Source organism: Musca autumnalis, unplaced genomic scaffold, assembly GCF_047663935.1.
Source record: "Musca autumnalis isolate F117 unplaced genomic scaffold, ASM4766393v1 scaffold_4, whole genome shotgun sequence".
Classification (NCBI taxonomy): Eukaryota; Metazoa; Arthropoda; class Insecta; order Diptera; family Muscidae; genus Musca; species Musca autumnalis.
In genome coordinates this window covers 101,183,515-101,210,131 of record NW_027411977.1, presented here as the reverse complement: position 1 = coordinate 101,210,131, position 26,617 = coordinate 101,183,515, and the positions used below count along the sequence as shown (strand labels likewise).

At 33.8% G+C, this 26,617-nt stretch overlaps 1 protein-coding gene across 21 annotated transcripts in view; it reads right to left on the bottom strand.

Annotated features, from left to right (window-relative positions):
• LOC141404308 (uncharacterized) overlaps nt 1-26,617 on the bottom strand; it is a 1,008,861-nt gene that overhangs the window by 490,311 nt on the left and 491,933 nt on the right. For all 21 annotated transcript variants that reach the window (XM_073987798.1, XM_073987800.1, XM_073987780.1 and 18 more), the window contains one exon: nt 4,731-4,808. In XM_073987798.1, the coding sequence (XP_073843899.1) occupies nt 4,731-4,808 (78 nt within the window). The remainder of the gene's footprint in view (nt 1-4,730; nt 4,809-26,617) is intronic.

Sequence of the window (26,617 nt, the reverse complement as noted above, 5' to 3'; positions counted from 1 at the left end):
GACAGAGATATATCCTCAGGCTCGAACCTAAAAAAGAAGTAACACACAATACTTCTGACGTATATATAATACGATGTACAACGTTTGGACCAAATCGGTTTCTCCCTTCGCGCATTATCTTACGTACTACCCAATTTATTTGGTGCCGGCAGGTTTGTTTGGAGCTTTTGGGTCATTATCTCAAGAAGTTTGGGAAACAAAGGGAATCGAATGACAAATTTTGGACCGATTCGTGCGCTCCAGCCACTACACATGCGGATTTTTACAGCTTTCGGACCATTTTCTCAGGAAGTATGAACTTGTCCCTGAAAACCGTGTACAGTCGTAATGGGGGCAGCGAATACAAATTATCACAAAAAGAATCAAAACTATTCGAGAGCAGGTCCTAAACTGAACTTTTCCGAAATTTTGTGTGGGAGGTACCCGAAGGAGTGAACCGATATAGTCCATATTGGAATCTCATCTGCGTCTGGTAGAAATTTCGCGATGTGCAATGTATGGACAAAATCGGTTACTCCCTTCAAGTGTAATCGTGAGCACAATTTTTTCGAAAAAATTTTAACTTTTGTGGGGAAGGTACCAGAGGGAGTGGATCGATATGGCCCATCTTCGAACTTGAACTGAGTTTGTAGAAAATATTATGAAAGCCGAAGACTGGATCAAATCGGTTAATCCGTTCGTGCGCTCCAGCCAGTCAGCCAAACGGACATTGCTAAAGAGACCCCAAATTGTCTGAAGCGGATTTCGTACAAATATACTTGGGGTTTAAAACCATTATTTTGACGAGGCACATTTTGCCCGTATGAATGTGTATATACCGTCATTAGCATAAATGTTGAGAGTAAAAAATGTCTTCAATCGGGCGGCACCTTTGTTTTAGGATTATACTAAATTGTTGACATACATGGTGACAATTTTTAGTTGCAGAAAGATCGGCCAACAAATGTAGCGGTTGGAACGCTTATATGAGGGCTTTAACAAAACATGGACCTTTTCTGACCATTTTTAGTGCTGACGTTGTGCAACCACTGGGAACCTCAAATGTCAAATTACCGCTATTACCGAATTTCTGGAGGTACCGTTATATGATACCAAACATGGACCTATGATAAAAAGTTTTGGTGGAAATGTTTTATGAACGCTGTGCAATCGGGAGGTACCATTTATGGGGCATACCAACACATGAACCTACGTCGAAAATTTTTGGGAACTTCAAATGTGAATTTACAGATAGTTCGGTCAAAATATGTAGCAAATATTCTCACATACATAAAAGCGGAAGTTACCGTTATATGGGGGCAATAGTAAACAGTGGGCCTATGTTGATAATTTCTGTTGAAAAAGTTTTGTTATCACTGGGAACCTCAAACGTCAAATTACAGGTAGTTCGCTCTAAACTATAGATTTTTTTCAAAATAACTAAAGTCAGGAGGTACTTTAATATGGGGCTATACGAAAAGATGAACCGGTATAGCCCATTTCTTAGAAGATAACTTGAAGATAGCACGCGGGCGGACAGAAATAACTAACTGGCTCAATTGCAAAATTTACATTTGGACAGCAGAGATCCAACGACCAAGGAACCCATGGTATGACACTCTTAGTCCCGAAGAGAGAAAAGCAGCATATAGTGCTATTCTACAATCAGTAGCAAAGCATAGCGTAGGAGAGAAAAGGACATAGGACAAAAACGTCATTCCCGCAGCAAAAAAGAAAAATGGAAGTAAGAAAAAATCAAGCTACAATGAAGTCCGAACATTTCACCAAGAAGTAAAACCGGCACATCTTTATGTAGAGGCGAACAAGGTGATCTGGTAACAAATACATATAGGTGCTAGGAGATATGAAAAGATCATTTTTCCAAGTTCTTTGTACCCAATGGGATATTTGGTATTGAAAATGGGTTTTATAAATCCACGTTTTCATATAGCTTTCATAGAACGGTACCTCCCGATTTCCGGTACATGGAAGGTTTCAGCGTCATTATCAAACCGAAATGGATAAATGTTGTCATTTAGTCTTTCCACCTGAAATTTGTAAATGTAGGTCCACGTCTTCATATAGCACCCATAGAACAAAAAACATCACGCCCTATCGATTCTCGGTATTTCGAAGATTTTAGCGTCATTATCAAAACGACATGGCTGAAATTTGGTATTAAGTCTTTTTCGAAAAAATATTAGTATAGGTCAACGTTTTCATATAGCTCCTATAGAACGTTTCTCTCGATTTTCGGTATTTGAAGGTTGTGGCTTAAATATCCAACCGAAATGGCTGAAGTTTTGATTTAAGTCTTTGGTGGGGGTAACATCTTTCCACCTGAAATTTGTCGGCGTAGGTACACGTCTTCATATAGCCTACATAGGACCGTCCCTCCCGATTTTCGGTATTTTTAAGGTTTTAACGTCATTATCAAACCTAAAGGGCTGAGATGGGGGGTGTACAATTTTCCAAAAGAGAATTGTTGGTATAGGTCCACGCTTTCATAGAGCCCCCAGATGACGGTTCCTCCGTATTTTCGGTACTTTGAAGGTTATGGCCTCAATATTTCAGGGAAATTACTGATATTTGCTACTTCGTCTTTGCTAGGGGCATAAAAACTTATAATAGACACAACAAGTCCTTTGCAAAAAATCAGACAGTACAGTACAGTACCCGATTTAAACTTTTTTTGGAGATTTTAGTCACATTTTGCTACCGAATTGGTTGTTAATTGGAATTATGTGTTCCCAGAAGATGAAAAACTTACTCGCAAACAACTGTCCATGTATATCCACGTTTTGGTCTAGCTCCCCTGAACCAGTATTGTACAATTTTATGTATTTCGAGGGGGGTTTTTGTCCAATTTTCGAACCTAGTTTGCTGTAATTTGATATTGCGTTTTATCAGAGGAGGCACAAGCTCAATTCGTATAAAAGTATATGTCCAATGGCACCCCATGTGAGCTCCTTAAAACTTTTTTGCTACAATTTCTTTTTGAAGTGGATGTAACTTGTTATTTTCGATTATCAATGGGTAGTGTTTAGGTGAGGGAGGGGAAATCCATAGGTTAGACAAACGATAGCTCAGGTTACCGTATGATGAGCAGTGGAGGGAGAAAAGAATAAGAGAAATAAAAACAACCAGTATTTATTCTTAATATAAATATAATTGAAGTTTATTTGTGATTCTTTTCAAACAACAAAGATTACCTTTTGTAATCGGTGGTAGTGGCGACAGAGGCCTTTTAGTAATAACGCGTAGAAGTTATTCTTCGACAAATGACTAATGACAAGTGAACGCAGAGGTTCTGAGTGATCGCAGAGGATCTCATGTCATATACTAATACAACTACAATTATTCCAGTGAGAGCAAAGTGTAACAAAGTGAGCAAACCGACAACAACCGATGCCCAGCGGCGATCCGCACACTACGGTATCCGCAGAGGGAATTGTAGAGGAGATGCCAGTGCTCCAATCAGCATCCGTGATTGATCGAGCAGGGGAAGTTGAGGGACAAAGTATCTAACTTATACAGGTAGAAAACCTCCACGAAGAAAATTATCAATATAAAGGCATTTTTATCATATATATTCTACTATTCCGAGGACTAAGACTTAACGTAAGCTTAGTACATGCTCTCTCCTTGGAATATGTACCACAGGCGCAGAAATATCTGACATGGAAATAAAATTTCATAAATTGAAAATTGGGATATACCAGAGTATTTTTCAACATCACAATCATTTCACCAATTTATGTAATTGCGTTACCAAAATTGCGACCTGTAGTATAACTACGTTTACGATATCTCTGTTGTTTGACCACCTACGCCAACCTACTTTACATCATTGTAAAGACGGGATTACAAGGTTTAGATGGACAGATGGACGGGCGGAGGGACGGACACACATAGCCAGATCGACCCAGCTCGTCGAGACATTCATTTTGGTATATATAATTATGGCTCTACGGCCATTATTTCGATGCGTTACAAACTTTTTGGCCAAAACCAACTTATGTTACCCTCCCCACATAGTGGTGTAGGGTATAATGATTACTTCGATGAGTTAAAAATGGATTGACAAACTAAATATACGTTCGATCTCATGGTAGGGGGTATAAAAACACGATCTTATCGTAGTTCAGAATATAGGATAAATGTTCTGTAGAGGGACACATAAGCAACTAATTTAGAAGGCGGATTAGTACCCCTTACATATTGTATATTCCTATTAAGACCTTAAACTACCCCATAAATATCTAAAACCTGAATGAACAACTTCACTTTGCCGAAATAGAGAATTTTGTAAAGAATCTACATACTTGCATTTGATCTCCTTGTAGTAATTTTGATACTTTTTCCTATTTTCATAAAGCTGTTGAAATAAATTAACAAAGTATATTCTCGGAATGTATGTGAATCCGATTTCTTTGTAGGAGTATTTATATTTTTCCCTATACACCAATTATACCGAACATCAGCCACACAACAGTTAGACAGAAAGTATTATGAATAAATAGCTTCTCTGTATTTTATTTTCCCGTACTATACTATTCTCTCTATTACGAACTTCCCTGTAATGAATACTTCTCTATAACCAAGATGTTATTAAGGCACACATGGAGATTCTCACACAAAATAATCTCTTTATAACTTAGTAATTCGTCGGTCCCCAAGTGCTACGTTATAGAGAATTTCGACAGTAAATATAGATATGCATATGTAGGTTTAATATATAAAACACTTACCGTTTCCTTAGGTTGAGGTATACATGTAATGGATAAAGCTTCTGGATTACCATAAACATTTAGTTTTTGTAAGAAACCCTAATTAAAAAAAGTAGTTAATGTTAAAAATATTTCTTGTATATACAATTCCCCTTTTGTGAACCAATCAATAGATGTTCTTCTTTATACCACAATTGAATTCAGTTTACACTTAATGTTATATGTAAAAAGTTTTAGCAGTTTTATTTGGTTGCATACATTTAGCTTATAACAATGTTTAATATTTCGTATTATATGTGTTTTTGATGAAATATTAACCAAACGGGTGCCTACTACATCATCAAGTTGTTATACCAGCATATCAGCATCCTCCTACTGCATGGATGAGAGTCTGAAATTCTGGTACAAAAAAAAAATAGCTGTGGAAAGATGAATTAATCATTTGTGTTATTTTGGCACATCATCAGTTGCATCAGTAAGACTGTCATTTACACCGAAAAGGTATGAATTTTATTCCGGGCCATCATCATCATAATCATGATGAATCAGAACGTGGAATGTTCCACCGTTTCATCCTGGAATGATAGAACAGCTTTCGATGCATTCGTTCAACCCACAAATGTAAGGGAAACAATCAACCTGCAGAACCTTATTTGTGTGTTTGTTTTCAACACTGTGCAACAATGTTTTATGTATCTTTTGAAAGGTATCTTTGTTATTGATACGTAGTACCCCGAGTTGTAAGAGTATTTTCTCAATCAAAAACCAAGGGATTGTCATGTAAGAATACACCTATATTACCCTTAAATTTTTTCGGGACATTAAAAAGAAGGTCCGATTGCAGGAAAACTATACGTTTTAGAGAAAAAAAATTATTAAAAAAATGCTTAAAAAGTCTCAAAAGTGTCATCTATATATGGCGAATAACAAAAATGTTTTGCAATCGATGAATCCGAGTTTCACCCTATCAGAATTCGCGAACTGTTAATATATTCTATAAAGTATGACTACAATTCTTTAAAATGAAGTGTTTTAGGGGGGATCCCATAATGTCGACCATTAAAATTAATTTTCGTGGAAGCTGTGTTGGCATCAATGTAGAAAAATGAGTAAAAATGGGTTGAAGCCAACAAGTTTTTTTATGTTCCCATACGATTTTTAGCTTAACCTTACATTTTATAGACATATCCCCAACGAAAGAATCACAGAATACTCCATGGGCAACAAGATTGTAGTGTATGATTTTTCGATATATCCACTGAATCCACCTAAAATTGATGCTGACATTTTGAAACCGGAATTTCGGGGTTTTTTGAATTTTTTTAATAATCCGGACGCGCAAGAAGATTATATTCCGAACTCTTAACACGATTATAGAACTCGTGATTTTACGTCGTTTGATGCATATCTCATGAGTGTGCTGCTTACAGCATCCTAGTAATTGGAGTCGAAAGGCCAAAATTTGATGCGTGAATTTTCTTACAAAACCTATTTTTTGCGTGTAAAATTTACAACTGTCATTCCATTTCCTTTGAAACCCGCGTGAATTTAGTTTTTTTACGCGACGGTTCTAAAGAAGCCTTCCACGATTGAGTCCATCCACTAAAACCGCGGATATAGATACCTTGAAAATCGGAAAATCAGCAAAAATATATTTTGACAAATCCGCGTACTAAACCGCGATTTTCTTTAAAATTTTTTACATAAATGGAATCCTTTACTTGCGATTATAATACTTGCGAAAACGCGTGTCAAAAAAGAAAAGAGATACGCGAATAATATGGGTCTTTCACAAAAAAATGAATATGGAGGCACATCCGCGGTTCTTGAAGAATCTAATTAAAACTGTTATATTTTGACGTATTTTTTATAGGCGCTGATGAAACCGGATGCGCATCAAAATCGTATGCACATTGCGCGACTTTTACCAACTTTAAGGTTTTTTGCAGTGTATGATGCAACTGGCGGCACACAATGGCCCCTGAGTGAAACATCGAAATGTGCATAAATTTTGAAAGAGATTGATTCGCTGTATCAAAAAACGAATGCGCATCAACCGACTTTAACTAATTCGCGAATAACGGGCTTTTTAATTTTAATATTAATTGAATGATTGTAATTTCAATATTACTCTTAATTTCCTACACATATAAGTTATCACAGTAATCAGTTAAACTCTCGCGATTGTAAACCATATTTTTTGATGAAGTTTTAACAGTATACATTCATTATTCTATGGGATTTTAGCAAAATAGTTGGAGAACTCCCAAATATTTTTTTCGAATTTTTAGAATCAAACCAAAAAAATATTTGCAACAATATTTTCCAACAATAAGTTTTTCTCTTTTGTTGTTGCTATAATATGCAATTTATGTACCCAATCTCCATGAATTTGGTATCATATTTTTCTACACATTGTCTAGATTCCGCATATATTTTTTAATTTATTTTTTGAGGGTTTGTACGGATTCTGGGAAAGGATAATTTGGATTTACTTCAAAATTTTTTATTATTTGTTGATTTTCCGCGAAAATAATAATAAATTTAATAATTTTTTAAACATCCACGAATAGATATGGAATGCTGTTAACGATTTATGCATACATTTTCTCATAACAACAAAAAAGATATTTTTAAATATTTTTTCTTTATATGAGAATAAAAACCGCTATAACTTTTGCGCGCATTGGCCAATTTCGTGAACGCGAGTAGATTTGAAACCGGATTTTTTTCCTTTACCTCTACACCAAAAATCGTAGATGTGCTCGCAAAAAAAATTTTTAATTTTTTTCAAATGGAATTGTAAAGGAATTTTCTTATTCGCCATATATATAAAAGAGTAGTGAGGTGAGTGACTGACTGACTGACTGATTCATCAAAGCGCAGACGAAACCGCTGAAGCTAGAAAGTTGAAATTTTGGGTGTAGGTTGCTGTTGGTGTGTAGGGGTGAGATAAGGTTGGGTTTTTGGAAATTCGACCTAGAAGTGTACGAAAAGTACTAAAAGGTACTAAATATGGTACCCTTTGTATTAGGCAAACGGTAAGAGCTAGAATTCTGAAATTTGGAATGAGGGTAACTGATGGAGAGCTAGAAAGATGTACCAACGGGTTTTTGGAAATTCGATCTACAAGGGTACGAAAAGTACTAAATGGTACTAAATTTAGTACAATTTGGATTTGTGTGAACGGATAGAGCTGGAATCCCGAAATTTGAAATTAAGGTAACTTGTGGAGAGAAACAAAGAAAGGTTTTTGGAAATGGAATAAGTACACGAATAGTACTAAATGGTACTAAATTTAGTACAATTTGGATTTGGGTGAACGGATAGAGCTGGAATACAGGCATTTGGAATAAGGGTCACTGATGAAGAGTAATAATGAAAGGTTTTTGGAAATTCGAACTGTAAGGGTACGAAAAGTACTAAATGATACTAAATTTAGTACAATTTTGATTTGGTTGAACGGATTGAGCTGGAATACAGACATTTAGAATGAGGGTCACTGATGAAGAGTAACAATGAAAGGTTTTTGTAAATTCGAGCTATAAACGTACGAAAAGTACTAAATGGTACTAAATTTAGTTCAATTTGGGTTTGGGTGAACGAATAGAGCTGGAATCCTGAAATGTGGAATGAAGGACACCGATGGAGAGTAAAAAAGAAAGGTTTTTGTAAATTCGAACCATAAGTGCACGCAAAGTATTAAATGGTACTAAATTTAGTACAATTCGGATTTGGGTGAACGGATTGAGCTGGAATCCTGAAATTTGGAGTGAGGATCACTGATGAAGAGTAAAAATGAAAGGTTTTTGGAATTCGAACTATAAGTATACGAAAAGTAATAAATGGTACTAAATTTAGTACAATTTGGGTTTTGGTGAACGAATAGAGCTGGAATCCTGAAATTTGGAATGAAGGTCACTGATGAAGAGTAAAAAAGAAAGGTTTTTGGAAATTCGAATTAAAATTATACGAAAAATACTAAATGGTACTAAATAGTACAATTTGGGTAAGGGTTAACGAATAGGGCCGGAATGCTGAAATTTGGAATGGGGGTCACTGATGAAGAGTAGGTAAGATGTACCAAAGGTCGAAAAGTCCTAAATGGTAGTGAGTTTAGTATGATTTGGATTTGAAAGGCTGGAATCCTGAAATTTGGAAATAAGATTACTGTTGGAATACAGAATTGAGATATGGATGTAGCTTTGGAAAATCGTACTAATGTGCACGAAGTAGTACTAAATGGTACTAAATTCGCTATAATTTGTATTTGCGTGAACATATTATTGTTGTAGTGTAGGATTGAGGTAGTTTTGGAAATTCGTACTTATGGAAAAGTGCTAAATTGAACTACATTGGCTATAATTTGGGTTTAGGTGAACGGATAGAGCTGAGATATGAAAGTACATTTTGAAAAAATTGTGTACGAAAAGTGCTAAATGGTACAAAATTTGGTACCTTTTCGTATTTGCTATATGGTATAGAATTTTGTACAATTTGTGATTTTGTAAATCACTACAAAATACTACAAAATAGTCCTCAAATGGGTTTCAGAGTATTGGTAAAACTGGAAAACTGAATTGGGGTTATGGTATATGTTGAATATAAGGAAGTAATTTTTGAAACGTTTACCTTTGTGTAGGAAAAGTTGGGTAACATGTTGATAGCAAAACCATTTTAAATAGTTAAGGTACTAAATTTGGTGTTGGGTGTAGGAACAAAGCCGGGATTACATAATTTAAAAATACGCTATTTGTAAACAAATACGAAATGGAATAATATTTGTTATGAAGATCGCTCTAAAGTTTGAGACAAAGTTCTGAGTTTGAAAAATGGTACTGAATACTGTCCCATTGATTTGATGTTAACGCCAAGGAGTTTCTAAATAATGTACTGAAATTAAGTAGTCAAACGTGAAGTTTCTTTTCAAAAAATGTTTTTTGTTCTGACCGCTTTGGTATGTAAATTTGAAAACGTGGTCCAATGCGACAATTTAGTGACATTAAACAAATCCTAAATTGAAATGCCTTCAAAAATTTTTCCGTTATATACGGTTGACATACCGGTGCACATTAAGTACAATTTTTTGTAAAGAAGTTTTCTAAACTTTCATGCCACAAATTCCGAATTTCGGTTGGAAAATGTGCAGAAGATCTTCAAAATACTCTAAATCTTCAAAATATCTCCTCTAATAAACATGGATTGAAGTGGAGATTTTTTAAATCAAACTTCTATATCCTCTGAGTATTCAAGGTCCAAATTTAAAGAAAATTGGACAATATACATTTGTTCTTCTTTAAAAATACACTAAGTTGAGAAGTACCGTTATATGGGGATATACGAAAATGTGGCCGAAAATTTAACGGACCTATTCGGGTTCTGGGCGAAACCGCTAAAGCTAGAACCTTGAATTGTGAATGTGCGTGATTGTTGTTGTGAAGGGGTGAGATAAAGTTTAGTGTTTGGAAATTCGTATTGGAAGAGAATGCTGTGTTAGAGAAGGGGTAAAACCAGGAGTCAAATCTGAAATTTGCAATATGATACGTAGTTTTGAAAATTCGAAATAAAAAATATGGTAGCTTCCCTACACAGCTATACGCCAATTTTTTTTTTTTTTTTTAAATTCTGACTACAATCGAAGAAATATTGGTAATAAAAATAGGTCTTAGTACAACAGAATCACCAGTATTCACCATTCCCGTATTAAATATTGTTTATATATATTTCGTTTCCTTTCCGCATACGAAGTAGCGGGCAATTGCTAGTTTTCAAATAAAATTGTAAGACGGACGGACACATATCTCAAAATCGCTTTATCTTGTCGAGATATGAAGATTGGTAATCACATTGGGGGTCTCCGACGAATATTTCGCGGTGTTACATGCATTTTTACCAAAACAAACTTACAATACCCTTTTCACATAGGAAGTTTTGCTGGGTATGTATATATATGAAATCGATTCTGTTCGATAAAAAACCAAGGTCACAGTTCACAACATGGTAGGTATTCAAAATTTGTTCTGGAATAAACGTTCTGAATTAATCGCTATTGTGTTTTTAGAAAATATTTAGAGTCTTGAAATATTTAGAGTCATGTTTAAATGTCTAACATTTTCTCATCAAAAGTTGGTTCTTACATTTTTTCCATCTCACTTATTGAATAGCTTTATTTCTTAAAATTTCACTCAATGAAAATGTCACTAAGAGTTTAAAGCAACTTTGTGGGAAAAATTTTTTTTTTGTTGCACAATACAAATCTAAGCATCCTTTGCCTTCGTTTGTCAATTTTTCCCCAAACCACATCATGTTATGTTTGTCAAGTTAAACATTAACTATAGTTATGTTACGCTTTTCATTTATTGCTGTTGTTGTTATTGTAGCGTCGTAGAGTAACATGCAACTGTGACAAAAACACCAAAATGCTGAACAAGCTTTCCTTGCTTGCTGAATGCTTTGGGTGACTGAATATGATACAAAGGAATCCTTAGTGGTGGCATCTATGTCATCTCTATGATGATTGTGGTGACGAGATGCTGTTGATGCTAGCTAGGTGCATTTGTCTGTGGTAGAAAAACAGGGTTTGGGGGTATTATTGCAAAGCAACGCAACAAATGTTGCTTCAATTTTCCACATTAGAACTTGAAAAATGTTCAAGACGAGAATTACCGCATTTCTGCTTCGATATTAGTTGTTATAAAAGCTCAGGTATCGAGCTAATTTTGAAGCTATTTAGAGCAATAAGGCTCCACCGATTGCTACTGTTTACTGGAGAAATATAGTATAGTTGTTAAACTCCCTTAAACAACTTGAGCACGTTTAATATTCAGCGTTATAGTCTATGGCCCATTATTATAATCATTCGGTAGTAAAAAATTGGACCATATCGGTGAGATAACCCGTTTCTAATTCTTACAAGCTACTGCAGGTAAAAGTCTTTCGTTGATTTAAAATACCCTTATGGTCTTTATGTTATCCTTAAATCGAACGTATATTACAATAAAATGTAAAATAAATTTGAAAGCAAATTCAATTCCCCAGCCCTCCTGCTTAACACAAAATTATAATAGTAGTTGTTTGTTTTTGCTTTCCTTTTTAATTAGAAAGTATTTGTGGATTAATCTAATATCGTAATTGTGAAATTAATAGAAGTAATGTTACTTTATATGATATACTGCAAAAACTAACCCCTTATATTACCTCTTAATAATAGGTATTATATATAAATTAATGGCTTAATTTATTTTCTGAAAATTCAATTAATGTTCCTACTTTTTTGTATTTGTTGCAAATACGGTTTAAAACTTGTTTTAAATATTAAAAAAAAAACATTACGCCGTGGAGCAACAAAAACTATGAATTGCATAAATAATTTTTTTTTTTTTAAATATCATTGAAACGTATTCGTCCTAATTTAATCTATCTGTCTATACACTTTAGCCACAATTTATTATTTTTTTATTTTAATGAAAGTGATGATAAAAGTCACACTGTGCGGTGAGAAAAAACAATAACAACAATGGACTATGTGGTATGTCTATTGATACTGTAATGGCACAATTGAAACGTTTTGTGAAAACGACAATTTTACAATACAATTTCAGTGGTGCCAGCAGCTTTTCTGTATAGAAGAAAAATCTAGCAAACGGCAGTGTAGGACTTTATACAGTTTGTCAAGTAATTGTTTTCGAACCAAGAAAACTAACATTTTTCTGTATTAATTTATGAAAAATGACTGCTAATTGTGATAAAAATGTCGGGGTTTTTGCAAAAAATAGTTGGTTGACTTGCTTAAGATAACATAGGATGAATAAATAAAAAATTAACCCACGTAGTCTAACAAAAAGTCTTAGTTTTCAGAAATTCCCGGTTTAGGACATATAGGAAGGACCCTGTTTACATGTAATATGACCTGGTACTCCTATGGTCCATATGGTACCCTCCCAGTAGGGATATTCTATGCGTAATATTGTTGATACTTGTTAGTAAATAATCCCTGTTATGAATAAAATTCATAAATTCTCAAGATTTTCAAGTATTTACCGAAAATATGGGTTATTTGGGAACCTCCATTAAATTTCGAAAACATTTATTTGACAGCTTGAATTACATGTAGTTATGTGTTTTCGTTATTTTTTGTTGGACTACGTGGGTCAATTTTTTATTTATAGATACTATCTTGTCCTTAATATGTCTACCAACTATTTTGTTGACGGTGCTAATCAGGTGTATTATAATGCATAAACTTTACAAAAGTAATTTCACTCCTCTCAGTGAAGTGACGAAAGACAAGAGTGAGACCATGCCGTCTCTCCATCTGTCAGTTTATTTAATTTTAGTTTTATTATTCCCGGAGACTACTTTCAATTGAGCATAATTGCTCATCAAGTCCGGCACAAAGATGTTTGGTGATTTTTTCCACACTAATCGTCTATGACAACGCGATCCAGCAGCAAAATTTGTGTATTGGGTGACCAAATTTGTTGTATTACTATCATCCTGCGGACAAACACGCATGCTGGTATAGAACAGTGCCGACCAAGAAGAGCGAAGCCACAAATGTGAATGTATTCAAAACATTAGCAAACAGTGTGTTAGTAAGATTGTATGCACGCAAGCTACAAAATAAAAACAAATCAAAACATTTGCTCTCTTTCACGCACTTCCTTTACGTTCGGATCGTATGTGTGTGAATTGCCGAACATCTTCGTAACCAGCGACAAATGGCTGTTCGGCACTGGTATAGAATTGCTTGATAATCTCTATTTCATGATTAGTTCGAATGACAAACTAATGGTTTGTTCCCGTACTTTTTAATAGTAAAACTCGTAAAAGAGAGAAAATTTGTTGTCACATAAAAGTTTTTTCAAAAAGATCGGGAACGCAAAAATGGAAAAAACGTCAATAAAGCTGGAACAAATGTCAAAGTCGGCGTACCAACCAATCAGACACCGGCATCCATGTTACTATTTTTTACACGCTCAAATTTGTCGAGTAAAAAGTTTTTAGAGAGAGCGTCATTCAGCGCCATTTTTGTTTAAAGAGATGTGGACATTTAACAACTTTTTTGTGTACGGGAACGGGTTTTCTGGTAAAATGTGTAAAAGTCGTAAAAATTATAAAAACTTTTTAGTTCTGGAACAAAGCTTAAATATACCCTTAAGAAGAATCAATGGTTTGAACAAATGCAGACAACCCACTTTCCATTCATCGATGTTGTGATGTATACTGTAAATAGTAGCTATCCGTTTGTTATGTACACATGTATGTATATATGTACAGCATATGTTTTTTGTATGCCCATATATTTGCAGTTTTGTTGGATTTGCCTTTATTTTCATTGAAGGCATACCATTGTTCGTGATGGTCAATATTTTCATTTGTTTGTGGGTTTATTTGAATTGTCCAAAGGCTGTCAATAGTTTCAATGGCTCAATCGCCATGCTGGCGATTAATTTTAAGAAATGTTTTAAACTAGAATTTAAAAAAATACAGGCTTGTATTAATTGATGATTGTTTTGAAAAGAATGTGGTTGAGTTAATGTACGAGTACATACTAGACTGGTTTTAACCCAAAGGAATTTTTTATGCGGCACACCCCTAAAATATTTGTTAGATTTCCGTATTGACAACGTTTGGGTACAATCGGAATAAGTTAACACGTGCCACTGGAGCCTCATAGTTTCCATAGTAATTTATATGGAGCCAATGCACATTGGATCCACTTGTATGGAAAAAGTGGCCAAAAATATTTAGAGTGTAAAAATCAAGCCAATGCGCCGGTTACGGATTTGTGCTGCTGCGAAGAGTGTTTTAAGAAACCACGAGCGTGGTATTATCCCCCCTATCGCCTCTGAAGGGGGTATACGGTAAGAATTGTTTTATGCAGTTAATACAAAATGACATGAACAAAGGTCCCGATTATTTTATTATGCAAAAATAGGCTTGGGAAAACAAAACAATCTCCAAAACGACATAAAATCCAACCAATTTAGCGGATTAAAAAAATCAATATTTTTGTCCGAAAATTTGTAATATTTTTGATATAGATCTTATGGCGTTCTTCCTGGAAGGCACGTACCGCTAACGTAAGACTAATTTGGAAGAAGATTTCTTCATCTTACCAGTGATGCCAATTATGTTAATGTACGTGGTCAGATAACAGAAGTATACGCTATTATATCCACAGAAACCCTATTTTAGGGCAGCTTTAGTCAGCGACCCACCATTTATAGTCTTGCACTATATGGCAGCTGATTTTAATACTGAATAATCTTAAACCCATGACCTTTTTTGGAAAATTATTCCCGAGGTGGGCACTGGTGGGCATCATGACAAACACCTTCGGTCAAATTTAAGTATATGATCGAATTGGCATTACAAAATACAATAAGAAAATATGCAGCTAACTAGAATTCCACAACACGCTAAAACACTATTTTAATGAAAATTAAGCTATTACCTCCTCCTTCAAAATCCACTATAATATTTTGGTATACGTATTAGTTTCGCGATATTTTGAATATATTTACTTGCACTTAAAAATATGTTGTACTTACAACAAAAAATATTAGTCAAATGTTCCGACTTTTGAGGCTATTCTTAAGAAGATAGCGTTCGAATGAAACAAAAACTAATAAATTTTTAAAAAGGTCCATGTCATTTTGACATTATTTTTTTTATTTTTGGCCAATGGGTGGATCCACTGTGCAATGGCGAATTTTCACGAAATCTGCGTAAATTTAATGTCAAATCGATGAAAAAATTTTTCCAGTTTAATTCTGTGGCTAAACAAGTAATCCTACAAAAAACATTTGAAAACCGGGTCAGATTTTAATATTAGCTATATATATGGCCCATGGAATGTTTGAGGCGCCAGTGGTACGTGTTAACATATTCCGATTGTACTCAAACTTTGGCAATATTAAATTCTAACAAAACTAAACACACATCCAAAATCCGACATCGATTTTTTAAAACCACCCTAGTACAAACATATGTACGTATGCGTGTTCTTCAAATATTGCATTTGCTTATGATCTTTAATTGTAAAGTTTGCATTTAAGTGGTTAAATTTACCTGAGCAACGAATCTCAGTGAGAGGTTGTCATTCTTTTTATTTATTTTCCATCGCATTGAAATAATAATTTATATTATTATATAGTATACATACATTCTTGATCAGGATAAAATTCTGAGTCGATATAGCCATGTCCATCTGTACGTTTTTCCGTCTGTCGTAATCACTCTAGCGTCAGCAAAAATTGAGCTATAACTCTATATTTGTGCACCAGAGTGTATTTTTCTATAGGCACGTCAAGTTCAAAGATGAGATGTATCGGCTCATGTTTTGGTATAGCCCCAATATAACGTACCTGCTGATGTTAGGTATTTTGAGGATTTTAGCTACATTTTTTACCGAACTACTTACATTTTAAAATCTGGGGTTCCCAATGGGCACTAAATATCTCCACCAAAATTTTTTAACATCGTCCATGTTTTGGTATAGCCGTCATATAATTGTACCTCCCAATTTTCGGTATTTTGAGGATTTTATTTAAATTTTTGACAAAAGTAACTGCAATTTGACGTCTGACTTTCCCAGTAATCATAAAACTAACCCAGTAAAATGTTTCTACATTAGTCCACGTTTTGGTATAGCCTCCATATAACGTTACCTCCCGATTTTCGGTATTTTGAGGATTTTACCTACATTTTTTAATGTACTGGCTGTAATTTGACGTTTGAGGTTTTTGGTTTTGGTTTGGCATTTTGAGGACTTGAGCTATTTTTTTCGACCGAACTACCTGTTATTTGACATTTGAGGTTCACAGTGGTCACAAAACTTCTCCATGACCCAGTTCCAACATAGTTCGGCCCGACCGAACTTAACGCTTTTTACTTGTTACTAACTTAATTAGTTGATATTTTAAAATTTCCTTCATCTTAAGCTACATAACTGCTCAAGTATTTCTACAGGATCCATTGCTTTAATTCATTAAATACTTGAACATCTTTAACAAAGACAATTTTTTGCCTCACAATGACAATGGAAGAAAAATATTTCCAAATTAAATAAATCCATAAATCCGAAATACAAACAATTTAAAATATGTCACCCCTCAAAAACAAAAACTTTTTTTACAAAAAAAATGTGAACAAATATTACTTTTAGTAAACCAACTGTGCTTTTAACTCAACTATGGTAACAATGTTTTAAGCCTACTTCGAAAAGGGCATCTTAGATGATCTAGAGGGCCTAAATGACTGTCAACCAACAAATTGTTATTATTTGAAACTAAAAACAATTCCCAATTCAGTGCCGTAACAATGTTTACTGCCCTTTAAACATACGAACATTGTTCTGTTTTTTTTTTTTTTTTGTTTTTTGTTGAAGTGAAATTTTGGGTTGTAGGTTTTAGTTTTTTCTCTTTTGCTTGGCTTTTGTGACAAAAATATAACAACTATGCCAACAACAATTACAATATTTAGGGAGAAGGACAATACATAGCAAAAGGTGTTGCCTCCATTGTATCGCGGCAAATAAAAGGCTCTTCATGTTACCGCAGTTAGGCAAAAGTTTTACTTTATATAATTTAGCAACAGCGGGGGAGCCCAAGCATACGATAATGGTCAAGGAGCTAAGTGAAAATATTTAGTGTGTACAAGAGGATGGAACCATACCGGGGGAGATTAAAGTTTTTGTTTACCCAAAGCAAAGGGAGTTTTTTTAAATCTCTTTAACAACAAGTCTGCGTTTTGGACGGTGGCGCATAACTGTGGATTTAAAACACAGGACCTTTCTGGTATTTTGTAAATAGAATTTTAAGTAAGAAAAGTTTGCAAAATCTTTGTGCTTCAAAAAAAATAAAAAAATGGAAATCTTATAACTTGAATGGCGCATGGTTGGTGGCCGCTAGAAGAAGCACACAATTTGTAAGTTATCAAAAACAAGAGACTTTATTTAAACACAAAAAATCATTATTGAATGGGTAATTAAGGAAATGTTGAATGTAAGAAGGTTTATTAAAAGAAATGAATGAACTTTTGTCTATTAAAGGCTAGAATTACGTTTACTCTATTTAAGTATTAAAAAGGTAACGCACAGATAGAAATGATTATTTCCTCTTGTACGAATGAATGATCTTTTGCATACTGTTGACTATAACTTTTATTCTAATTTAAATATTAAAAATTTTCCAGCACAAACAAATGTTAATAGATATGATTTATGAAATAAGGTTATATATAATACAAAATGATATATGTAATGATATGGTGATAAATTTAGTGAGAAACAAAAGTTTACACCATTTTGGTTATATGGCGCGGCTCCAAAGCTGATCGTCAGTTATATATCTGATTATAGTGCCTTCAAAAATTTGTAAAAAAGCTCATATAGAGACATTTTCAAATGACTTTGTGCGTGAGTTTTTTTTTATCGAATTTATCGATTTATAATTAAGATTTTATATAATCTTAGGTAAAAACTCATCAAAATATGATACAGGTATACGAGGTTGTAAAAAATTGTTATAACCTAATGTATATATGCAGGCATATTCCATTTCAAGTAACTGCATTCTTTAAAATAAAATTGTTTTCTACTCTATAAAAATAAGCCGTGAATTCCCGGAAATTAAAGAAAACTATTTTGCCGAATAAAATTTAATTAACGAAATTTGTCGGTAAGTTAACAACCAAAAGAATTTTGTCGCTAAGTTCTACCGATAGCAACAGTGTTGTCAACTTCTATTGACACTTTTCATTCATAATTTTGCGTTTTAATTTTAACGATTTTTGTCGGTAACTCCAAAAATGTGTTAAAGAATTCCACTACTGGGAAGCTAACATCAGCATCCCTTACAGGTTATAAATATGTGCCACGATATTCAACGCAAAAGTTTTTATAGCCGCCACCATTTCATTTCCTGTCCATAATTGTAGGTGGATAAGTTTTTTGACCTCGACATTTTTTATGAACAATGATATATGTTGTCTATTTTTTGGTGGAGATATTTTGTGAACCTCAATGGGAACCTCAAATGTCAAATTTATTCAACAAAGATGTATCTAATATCTTCAAAATACGTAAAATCGGGCGGTTGAGTTAGAGGGAGGTAGGAGTGGCTGCTATACGAAACCATGGACCTGTGTTGACAATTTTTAGTTAGAAAGGATTGTGAACACTGGGTACATTATATATGTTTATTTACAGGTAGTTAGGTCAAAAAATGTAGGTAATGTCTTCAAAATATGTAAAATCGGGAGGTAGTTGACAACTTTTGTTGAAAAAGTTCTGTGACCACTGGAAACCTCAAATGATAAATTCGTTCCAAAAAGTTAGCTAATATCTTTAAAATACGTAAAACGGGGAGGTACAGTTAAATGGGTTACTATACCAAAACATGGACCTGTGTTGACAATTTTTGGTGGAGACCACTGTCAACCTCAAATGTTAAACTACACGAAGTTCGCTCAAAAATTATAGCCAAAATTCTCAAAATATCTAAATCGAGAGGTCAAATTACAGGTAGTTACATATGTCAAAAAATTTAGCTAATATCTTTACAATACCTTAAATCGGCAAGTACTGTTATATAAGGGGCTATACCAAAACAAGCACCTGTGCTGAACACTTAAGTTGAAGACAACCACAAAAATTATAGTCAAAATTCAAATCGAGAGGTACCGTTTTATGGTAGGTATGCAAAAACATAGACCTATGTTGAAAATTTTTGTTGGAAACCTCAAATGTCAAATTGCAACTAGTTCGGCCAACAAATGCAGCTAAAATCCTCAAAATAGCTGAAATCATAAGGTATCGTTATATGGGAGCTATACCAAAGTGTGAACCGTCCGTATTCGAACTTGACCTGCCTATGGAAAAAATACACTCTTGTGCAAAATAGGAAAACATTCTAGCTTAATTATTGTGGACACTATAGTAAGGGTAGGACTCGATCGACCTAGGATCGCAAATAAATATTTCAGTACGTCACAAACGGAAAACAAAACTTAATATACCCTCCATTAAGATTGGAGGGTATAAAACACAACGTTACATTGTATCGTTCATATAGTTTTGAACATTTTTGTCGGTAAATATTAAGTTTGTATCCCTCGAAGCAATATAAGTCAACCCTTTGTTAGAAAATACATATATCCCCTTCCCCCTATTAAACAAATGTTGTCAGGTTTCACACAACAAACAAAATGTGCATATCACGTGACGTAGAAATAAAACTTAGAAACAAACTCTGCAACCGCACTCAACAACTTATGAAACGGAAACAGTGGTATGCACTATCGGACAGTTAGAGGAGAAAACGAAACATAAAAATACGTCAAGAAAACTTTGTAATATCTATAGTAGGACTGCAACAGTGAAGGGTGGTGATAGGGAAAGTTAAGTTTAAACATATAAAAAGAAAAATAATAATAATTGTTTGGAATGGATGGATGGAATTGCTTAGAGGATGTCGTTGATTCGTTGTTCGTAAGTCTGTGCTGCATTCTTCAGCAATGTATAAGTCTTGAAAATAAATGTGACTTCATTTTCAGGAATTTTGGTATAAATTTGGTAAGATGAAGATTTTGAAGAAATGTCTGGAGCTCTCAATGACTACTCAAAAGCTCTGAAATGCTTGAATGCCGACTGGAAAAAAATGGATCTCCAATTAGCATTATCAAAAAAGGACAACCTCTCACTGAGATTCATCCACTCCAATGACAACGTGAATAGTCAACATCTTTGTGTGTTTAATGCACCTATGTAAAGTTACATTTTATGTGTTTCTTAAACTTCTATTCAATTACAAACCTACTACACCAACATCAAAAAATTTCCCAAAAATATAAACTAAAGTTTTAAAATCATTTTTTGCGTGATTGCCGAATCATTTAATATGTACGATATTTTCTAATCTTAATTAAAAACCCCTCCCACCATTAATAATTTTGAAAACGATTATATAATGGGTACTTTTTCAATATTGCACTTTTTGATTTCCCGTAATAGAGAAATTTTCCTCCAAAATTTCTTGTTGAAAAATGTTTCTTAATTAAATAACAATCTTAAAAACGCTTGGCAGCGTTTCGTTGGATCAATACTAGATTTGTTACACCCTCTACTGAACGGTATACTTGATCAGCATAAAATTCTAAGTCGATATAACCATGTCCCTCTGTCCTTCTCTCTGATGAAATCAAGATACACCTCTCAATGGAGCTTTATAATTTGGAACTGAATATTATATTACTTCGCGGATATTTGGTATAGAAAATGTGCTATAAAGGTTCACGTTTTGATATAGCCTCATAGAACGGCGCCTCCCAATTTTCGGTATTTAAAAGACTTTAGCACATGTAGTTATGTATTTAGTCTTAGTATAGATTCACCTTTTGCTATAGCCACTATATAACGGTGCATCCCGATTTTCGGTATTTTAAAGGATTTAGCCATATTATCTCATTGAAATGGCTGAAGCTTGGTATTTAGTCTTCTTTTGGGCTACAAAACTTTCTTCCAGAAATTGTTCAGTATAGGCTCATGTTTTCATATAGCCCCCATAGAACAGTACATCAAGATTTTCGGCATTTTCAAAATTTTAGCCACCTCATCCTACAGAAATGGATCAAATCCTGTACACAGGTATACAACATTTCTGGAGAGAGTTGTCGGAATAGGTCCACGTTTTGATGTGGCCCCTACAGAGCAGTACCATGTTTTGTTTTAGCCCCCTTAGAATCGTACCTCCCGATATTCGGTTTTTTTGAAGGTTTTAGCCACATTGTCTTACATAAATGGCTGATATTTGGAATTTGGTCTTATTCGTGGCCCACAGGTCCACGTTTTGATATTTCCCCCATAGAATGGTACCACCTGCTTTTTGGTATTTTGAACATTTTAGGCATATTTTCTCATAGATATTTCTGAAATTTGGATTTATTCTTCTTAAGGCCTCAAAACTTTTCCTCAGAAATTTGTATAGGTCCACTTTTTGCTATAGGCCCCATAGAAGCTAACAGCTTTATTTACCTTATATTTTTGTGAAGTGTTATATTTTTCATTCATTAAATACTATGGAGTATAATGACCTCATATAAATTTTCGTTTACATTCTTAGCTGATTTATTCATGCCCTCCAGTCTAATGAATTCAGTTCACAATAGCCTCCGTCATATAAACATTTGTTTTTCGCATTGTATGAATACACAAAAACATTTTTCCTAAATGAGTGAATTTTCTGTGATATCTACCACTTGAATTAACATATTTTCAAATATCCCTTTCTTGTAGATATTGGAGGATAAAAACAATTTCGTTGCTTCTTGTTTTATGCAAAACGTACTGAAGGCAGGGACGTACGCAGGTACGTACGAAATGGTTTGGTCGAACAAAATTTGTTAAGCTACTGTAAAAAATTATTACATATTTTCTTTCTCATAAACATTTTTATATGATTGGAGATTTCAAATAAAATGAAAACTTATATTTTTCTGAAGTTTCTGTTCAGAAAATGTGCATCATTAATAAGTTTTTTTAGAAACGTTTTCAAATTTTTTGTTTGGATCTATACTCTTTTGAATGTCATGTCACATCATTCCACTATTAAATACGACTTCCGTAATGAATATACACCATGTTTGTTATGTCATATTCGAGCTTTATAGAGGTCTCGAGGCATTACACTCAATGGAAGTGCATGAAAAAATGTCTATTGGACAAAATTTATAAAGGGTTTTTCGTGGAATATATCATAAATGCCAATTAGAAGTTTGTCTCAGAGGCTTGACCAACATTTTGTTATTCTATTTTTGACAAATTTGTTGCCAGAGGGTAGGAGAAAAAAATTACGTAAAATGTATTTGTTTGCGTCAAAAGCAGCTAAAATCTGCTATATTTAGCAAATCCACTTGAATTTTTTCCCTATCATCAACTAAGTATAACACTGTCCAACATTTTTAAGGTAGTTGTGTGCAAATAACTTCTACCGAGGATTTTATGAAAGTACAGACTCAAACGACAAAAGCACTATTTGGGTATTGTTTTGTCAGATCTAGCTAAGATTTTATGTCCTCATCTTTAAATGGCTAAATATTGAATTTCTTAAACAAATCGGGGCTATATCTCGGAAACCAATTCGAAAATTGTTTTGACCTTTTTAGCAAACTTATATATGGGAACAAAGAAAATATTTTTACAAAAAAATCGACTCGAAAAACTGCATTAGCGTTATATAATGTATGTAATATCTAAAAGTACCACAGTTTTAAAATAGTTTGCAGCATATCTCCCAAACTTTCAAATTTGTCGTAATGATATCTTTGAAAAAAAAAATATTCGCTTGAATGTGATACACAATTCATCCAAACATGAATTTGTTGTCTAATGTCTCTATCACGTTGTATCTTGAATATTTTTTCAACGATCATTTAATAAATATATCAATAATTCACCACGAATTGCCAAATACGAGAATAATCTGTTCGTGTCAACGATGTTTGATATACATGATGTAAAAAGAGTGACATAAAATACTGCAGAAACAACATGAAGAAAGCATTTTACATCTTCAGAATGTTCCAAGGAATTGTTAAGCGCACTTTTTGGAAGATTTCCTGTAAAGGTAACATGGTTCAACTCCCAATGGTTTAGCAACTATTGACTAGAATTTCAGAAATTATGTAAAATTTTCTATATTTAATCGATTTTTTGTATGACATATAAGTTCTGCAGACTGAGGGCGGGCTACAATATTGCTAAAGACTGGAAAACAAATAATGCGATTGGGCCGTTTTAAACGTTCAACATAAGTGCATAAGAGAACATATATCTTTTGGCAATTTTTTCAGAAATCAAAATTCACGATTTTTTGTTCGTTTCTGACCGATTTCAAGTTATGATAAATATAAAACTCTTTTGGACAAGAGTTATCATTCTTGATTTATTTGCTTAATTTAGCGAATAATTATGTGGGGTTCTTTAAGGATCGATTGTTATTTGTCAAAATTATATAACATTTGAAACAATATATTTAATTTAAGAAATATTTAAATTCTAGTTCCAATAAGCTGCAAGAACTGAGTCCAGCAACGAGTCCAAAAACGTCAATTCGTACAATTAAAAAAATAATACTTCTTCTGTAACATTATACCGAAAGTAGCGATTACAGCCGGAACAACAATCATGGAATTTTTTCAACTTAAAGTGTTTTGTCGCGATTTAGCTAAGAGTTTGCCGAATGATTTCTGATATTGGTTTGTGAGATATTTGTTCGACCATCCTTTGACATAGCCCAAACATGAGTTTTGTAGTCGCAAACAGTACTGCGAGAAGGATTCTGAGTCTATGAGTCGTAGTCTGTATCGCCCGATTTTAAATTTCTGAAGTTTTTAATTGTCTTGTACAGACTCAATCACTTCTAGTAAAGATGCAAATATGGCGTTTTTATGACATAAAGTAATATTTTATTCTTAGGCTATCAACACAATATTTAGATATAGAAGTCCAAGCTGCACTCGCGGATTCGAGTTATTCTTCTTTTTCGAGGTATACCTTCCAACACATTTAACCCATGTATAACTTAATTTTTCCTATTTGCGAATACAGTTATATAGGGATCGGATTAAAAGAATTCCCAAAATCTAATCTAAGATCTTCTAAATACTGAAAATCTTGCGATATCAAAAACAATTGAAATTCTCTGCGGTTGTAAAATTAAAAACTTTGATATGATTCTTTTCAAATCTGTATATTTTATGCTCTGTAAAAAATTAAAATGGTACCCTAAATACTACTGAATGTATGTACTTTGTGTCAATATTTCATATAAAATCAACTTACAAACCCCTTAAAATAGCTTCACGTAACGCTACATAACATTTCAAATTTTCATGATTTTTAGTCAAGTTGGGCCCCCCCGAAATAAAATCCTGCGTACGTCCCTGACTGAAGGTATCACATACGTACATATGTATATTTAAGTCTATGGCATATGCCAATATGTTACAAGTTTACACATATATACATGTATTTTGCATAGTTGAAACTTACGCAGTCAACGTTTTTTTGTCGAAGTAAAGTTTACTTCTTTCGACTTTTGCTAGTTCAGGATTATTACAATGGTTACACGAATGAGGTCGGAAAGAAAAACCCTAAACCTTAGCATAAAGTGTGGATAATATTTCAAAATCAATCGATGTGGTGTGTAGTTGTGGTATTTGTAGTAGTGGTAGCATGAGGTACGTCAACAGCTAGAATTTAAACCGTCAACTCCATTGTGTATATGAATCCGTCGAAGTGTGTTTGAGAAGTTTTGAATACACTCTTGACAAAAACTTGAGATTAAGGGTTATGATGCACTTGTTTGTTTCGATTTTCTTACATGGTCTAATATACATACGACCACTTTTACGTACACAGTGGTTGTTATGTGCCCGATTTTCTGTTGCGGACTGTGACAGCAAAGTTCTTGCAAGTCTAGTTACAAGAATCCACAGTCATAATTTTGTGATAGATGGATTTCAGTATTTGAACGTATTTCACGTTTAGCCAATGTGTAAGAATATGCATGTAGGGGTGTATGGAATAATCAACATTTCATCAGCAGAGAATTTGATTTTCTTTGCATGATCAGCGAAAATTAAATGATATTACCGTCATTATTCACTAATCTATTCAAAAAGATAAGTCAAACCTTATTTCCGCCTAAACATTATTTTCGTTACCTTCTCTCCTATGACAACTAAAGTAGGAAAGCAAACAAAAATTCATATCTCATTTTTGTTGGACATTATTTACTGAAACAAACCATTTGTCTTGTACGTTAAAGAAACAACGGTAACTACTACTCATAACCCCTGGTCAGTGTATTCTCTGGCTATGAAAACAAGCAATGACTTTATTTTCCATATATCTGTATATGTACAGACAAAGAACAACCTAGGCGCTTTCCTGGTATGTATGGTAAAAACAAATGGAAGGTGTACATACAGACAACTTAATACGTCTTTCCTAACTGTAATTGTTTTTTTCTTCCTTTTGCTGGCACATAACAAGAAACTAAACAAGGCATGGGCTCCATAATGCTTGGTCGTTGCAATCAAACTAGCAACAATACAAACGGAAATCAACAGTGACATAAGTACAAAACGTCAACATTGTTGACAATGCACTATTCGCTGGAACGCATTGCTTCGCAGAATGCTAGACGAAAATAAAGAAAACACAAAAGTGTTTGTTGTCATTTCTATCCCTACATCGTAGTTTTTAGTGTTTTTTTCGTTTGATCGAAAATGTTGACATTTCTTAGCCCGGTGTCTTTGAAGAGATAAAAGAATTGGTTTTCTTTTTCTTTGCGAAACTATAAAATGTTATGATTTCGTGCAAGTGAAATGGCGTATGACATCCTGATTGTGTCTAGTGTGCTAGAAACGTAGAATAAAGTGTCTACATGGAAAATGAAGTTAATTTAAAGGTTGACAGATAGAAGTGGGTTGAGGTAATTTTTGTCACGTCAAAAAACCAACTAAAAATGACACTTGAGTCACAGTTTGGAAACAGATTGCAGATGACGAATAATTACAAAATATGGGTTATTCATTATAGAAGAATTACATTTTTGGATCTTACGTACTCGTACTAATACTAGACATTGTAGAATAATACCTTCTGAATTCCTTTATGCGAGGCATCGCATTATATAACATCTTTTAGTAGAAATGTTTGTTAACCTCTGGAAACACAAAAATCCAAATTACAACTAATTCCTTAAAGAATTCTACGGGTTACAATATATTTGACTAAAATTTTATCCACCTACTTAAATCCGTTCGGAGGCTAGAGTGAATTCCACAGAAGGGCGGACACGGCCGTACCGTTTTAAAATTTCGTAGTAAAAAAATTT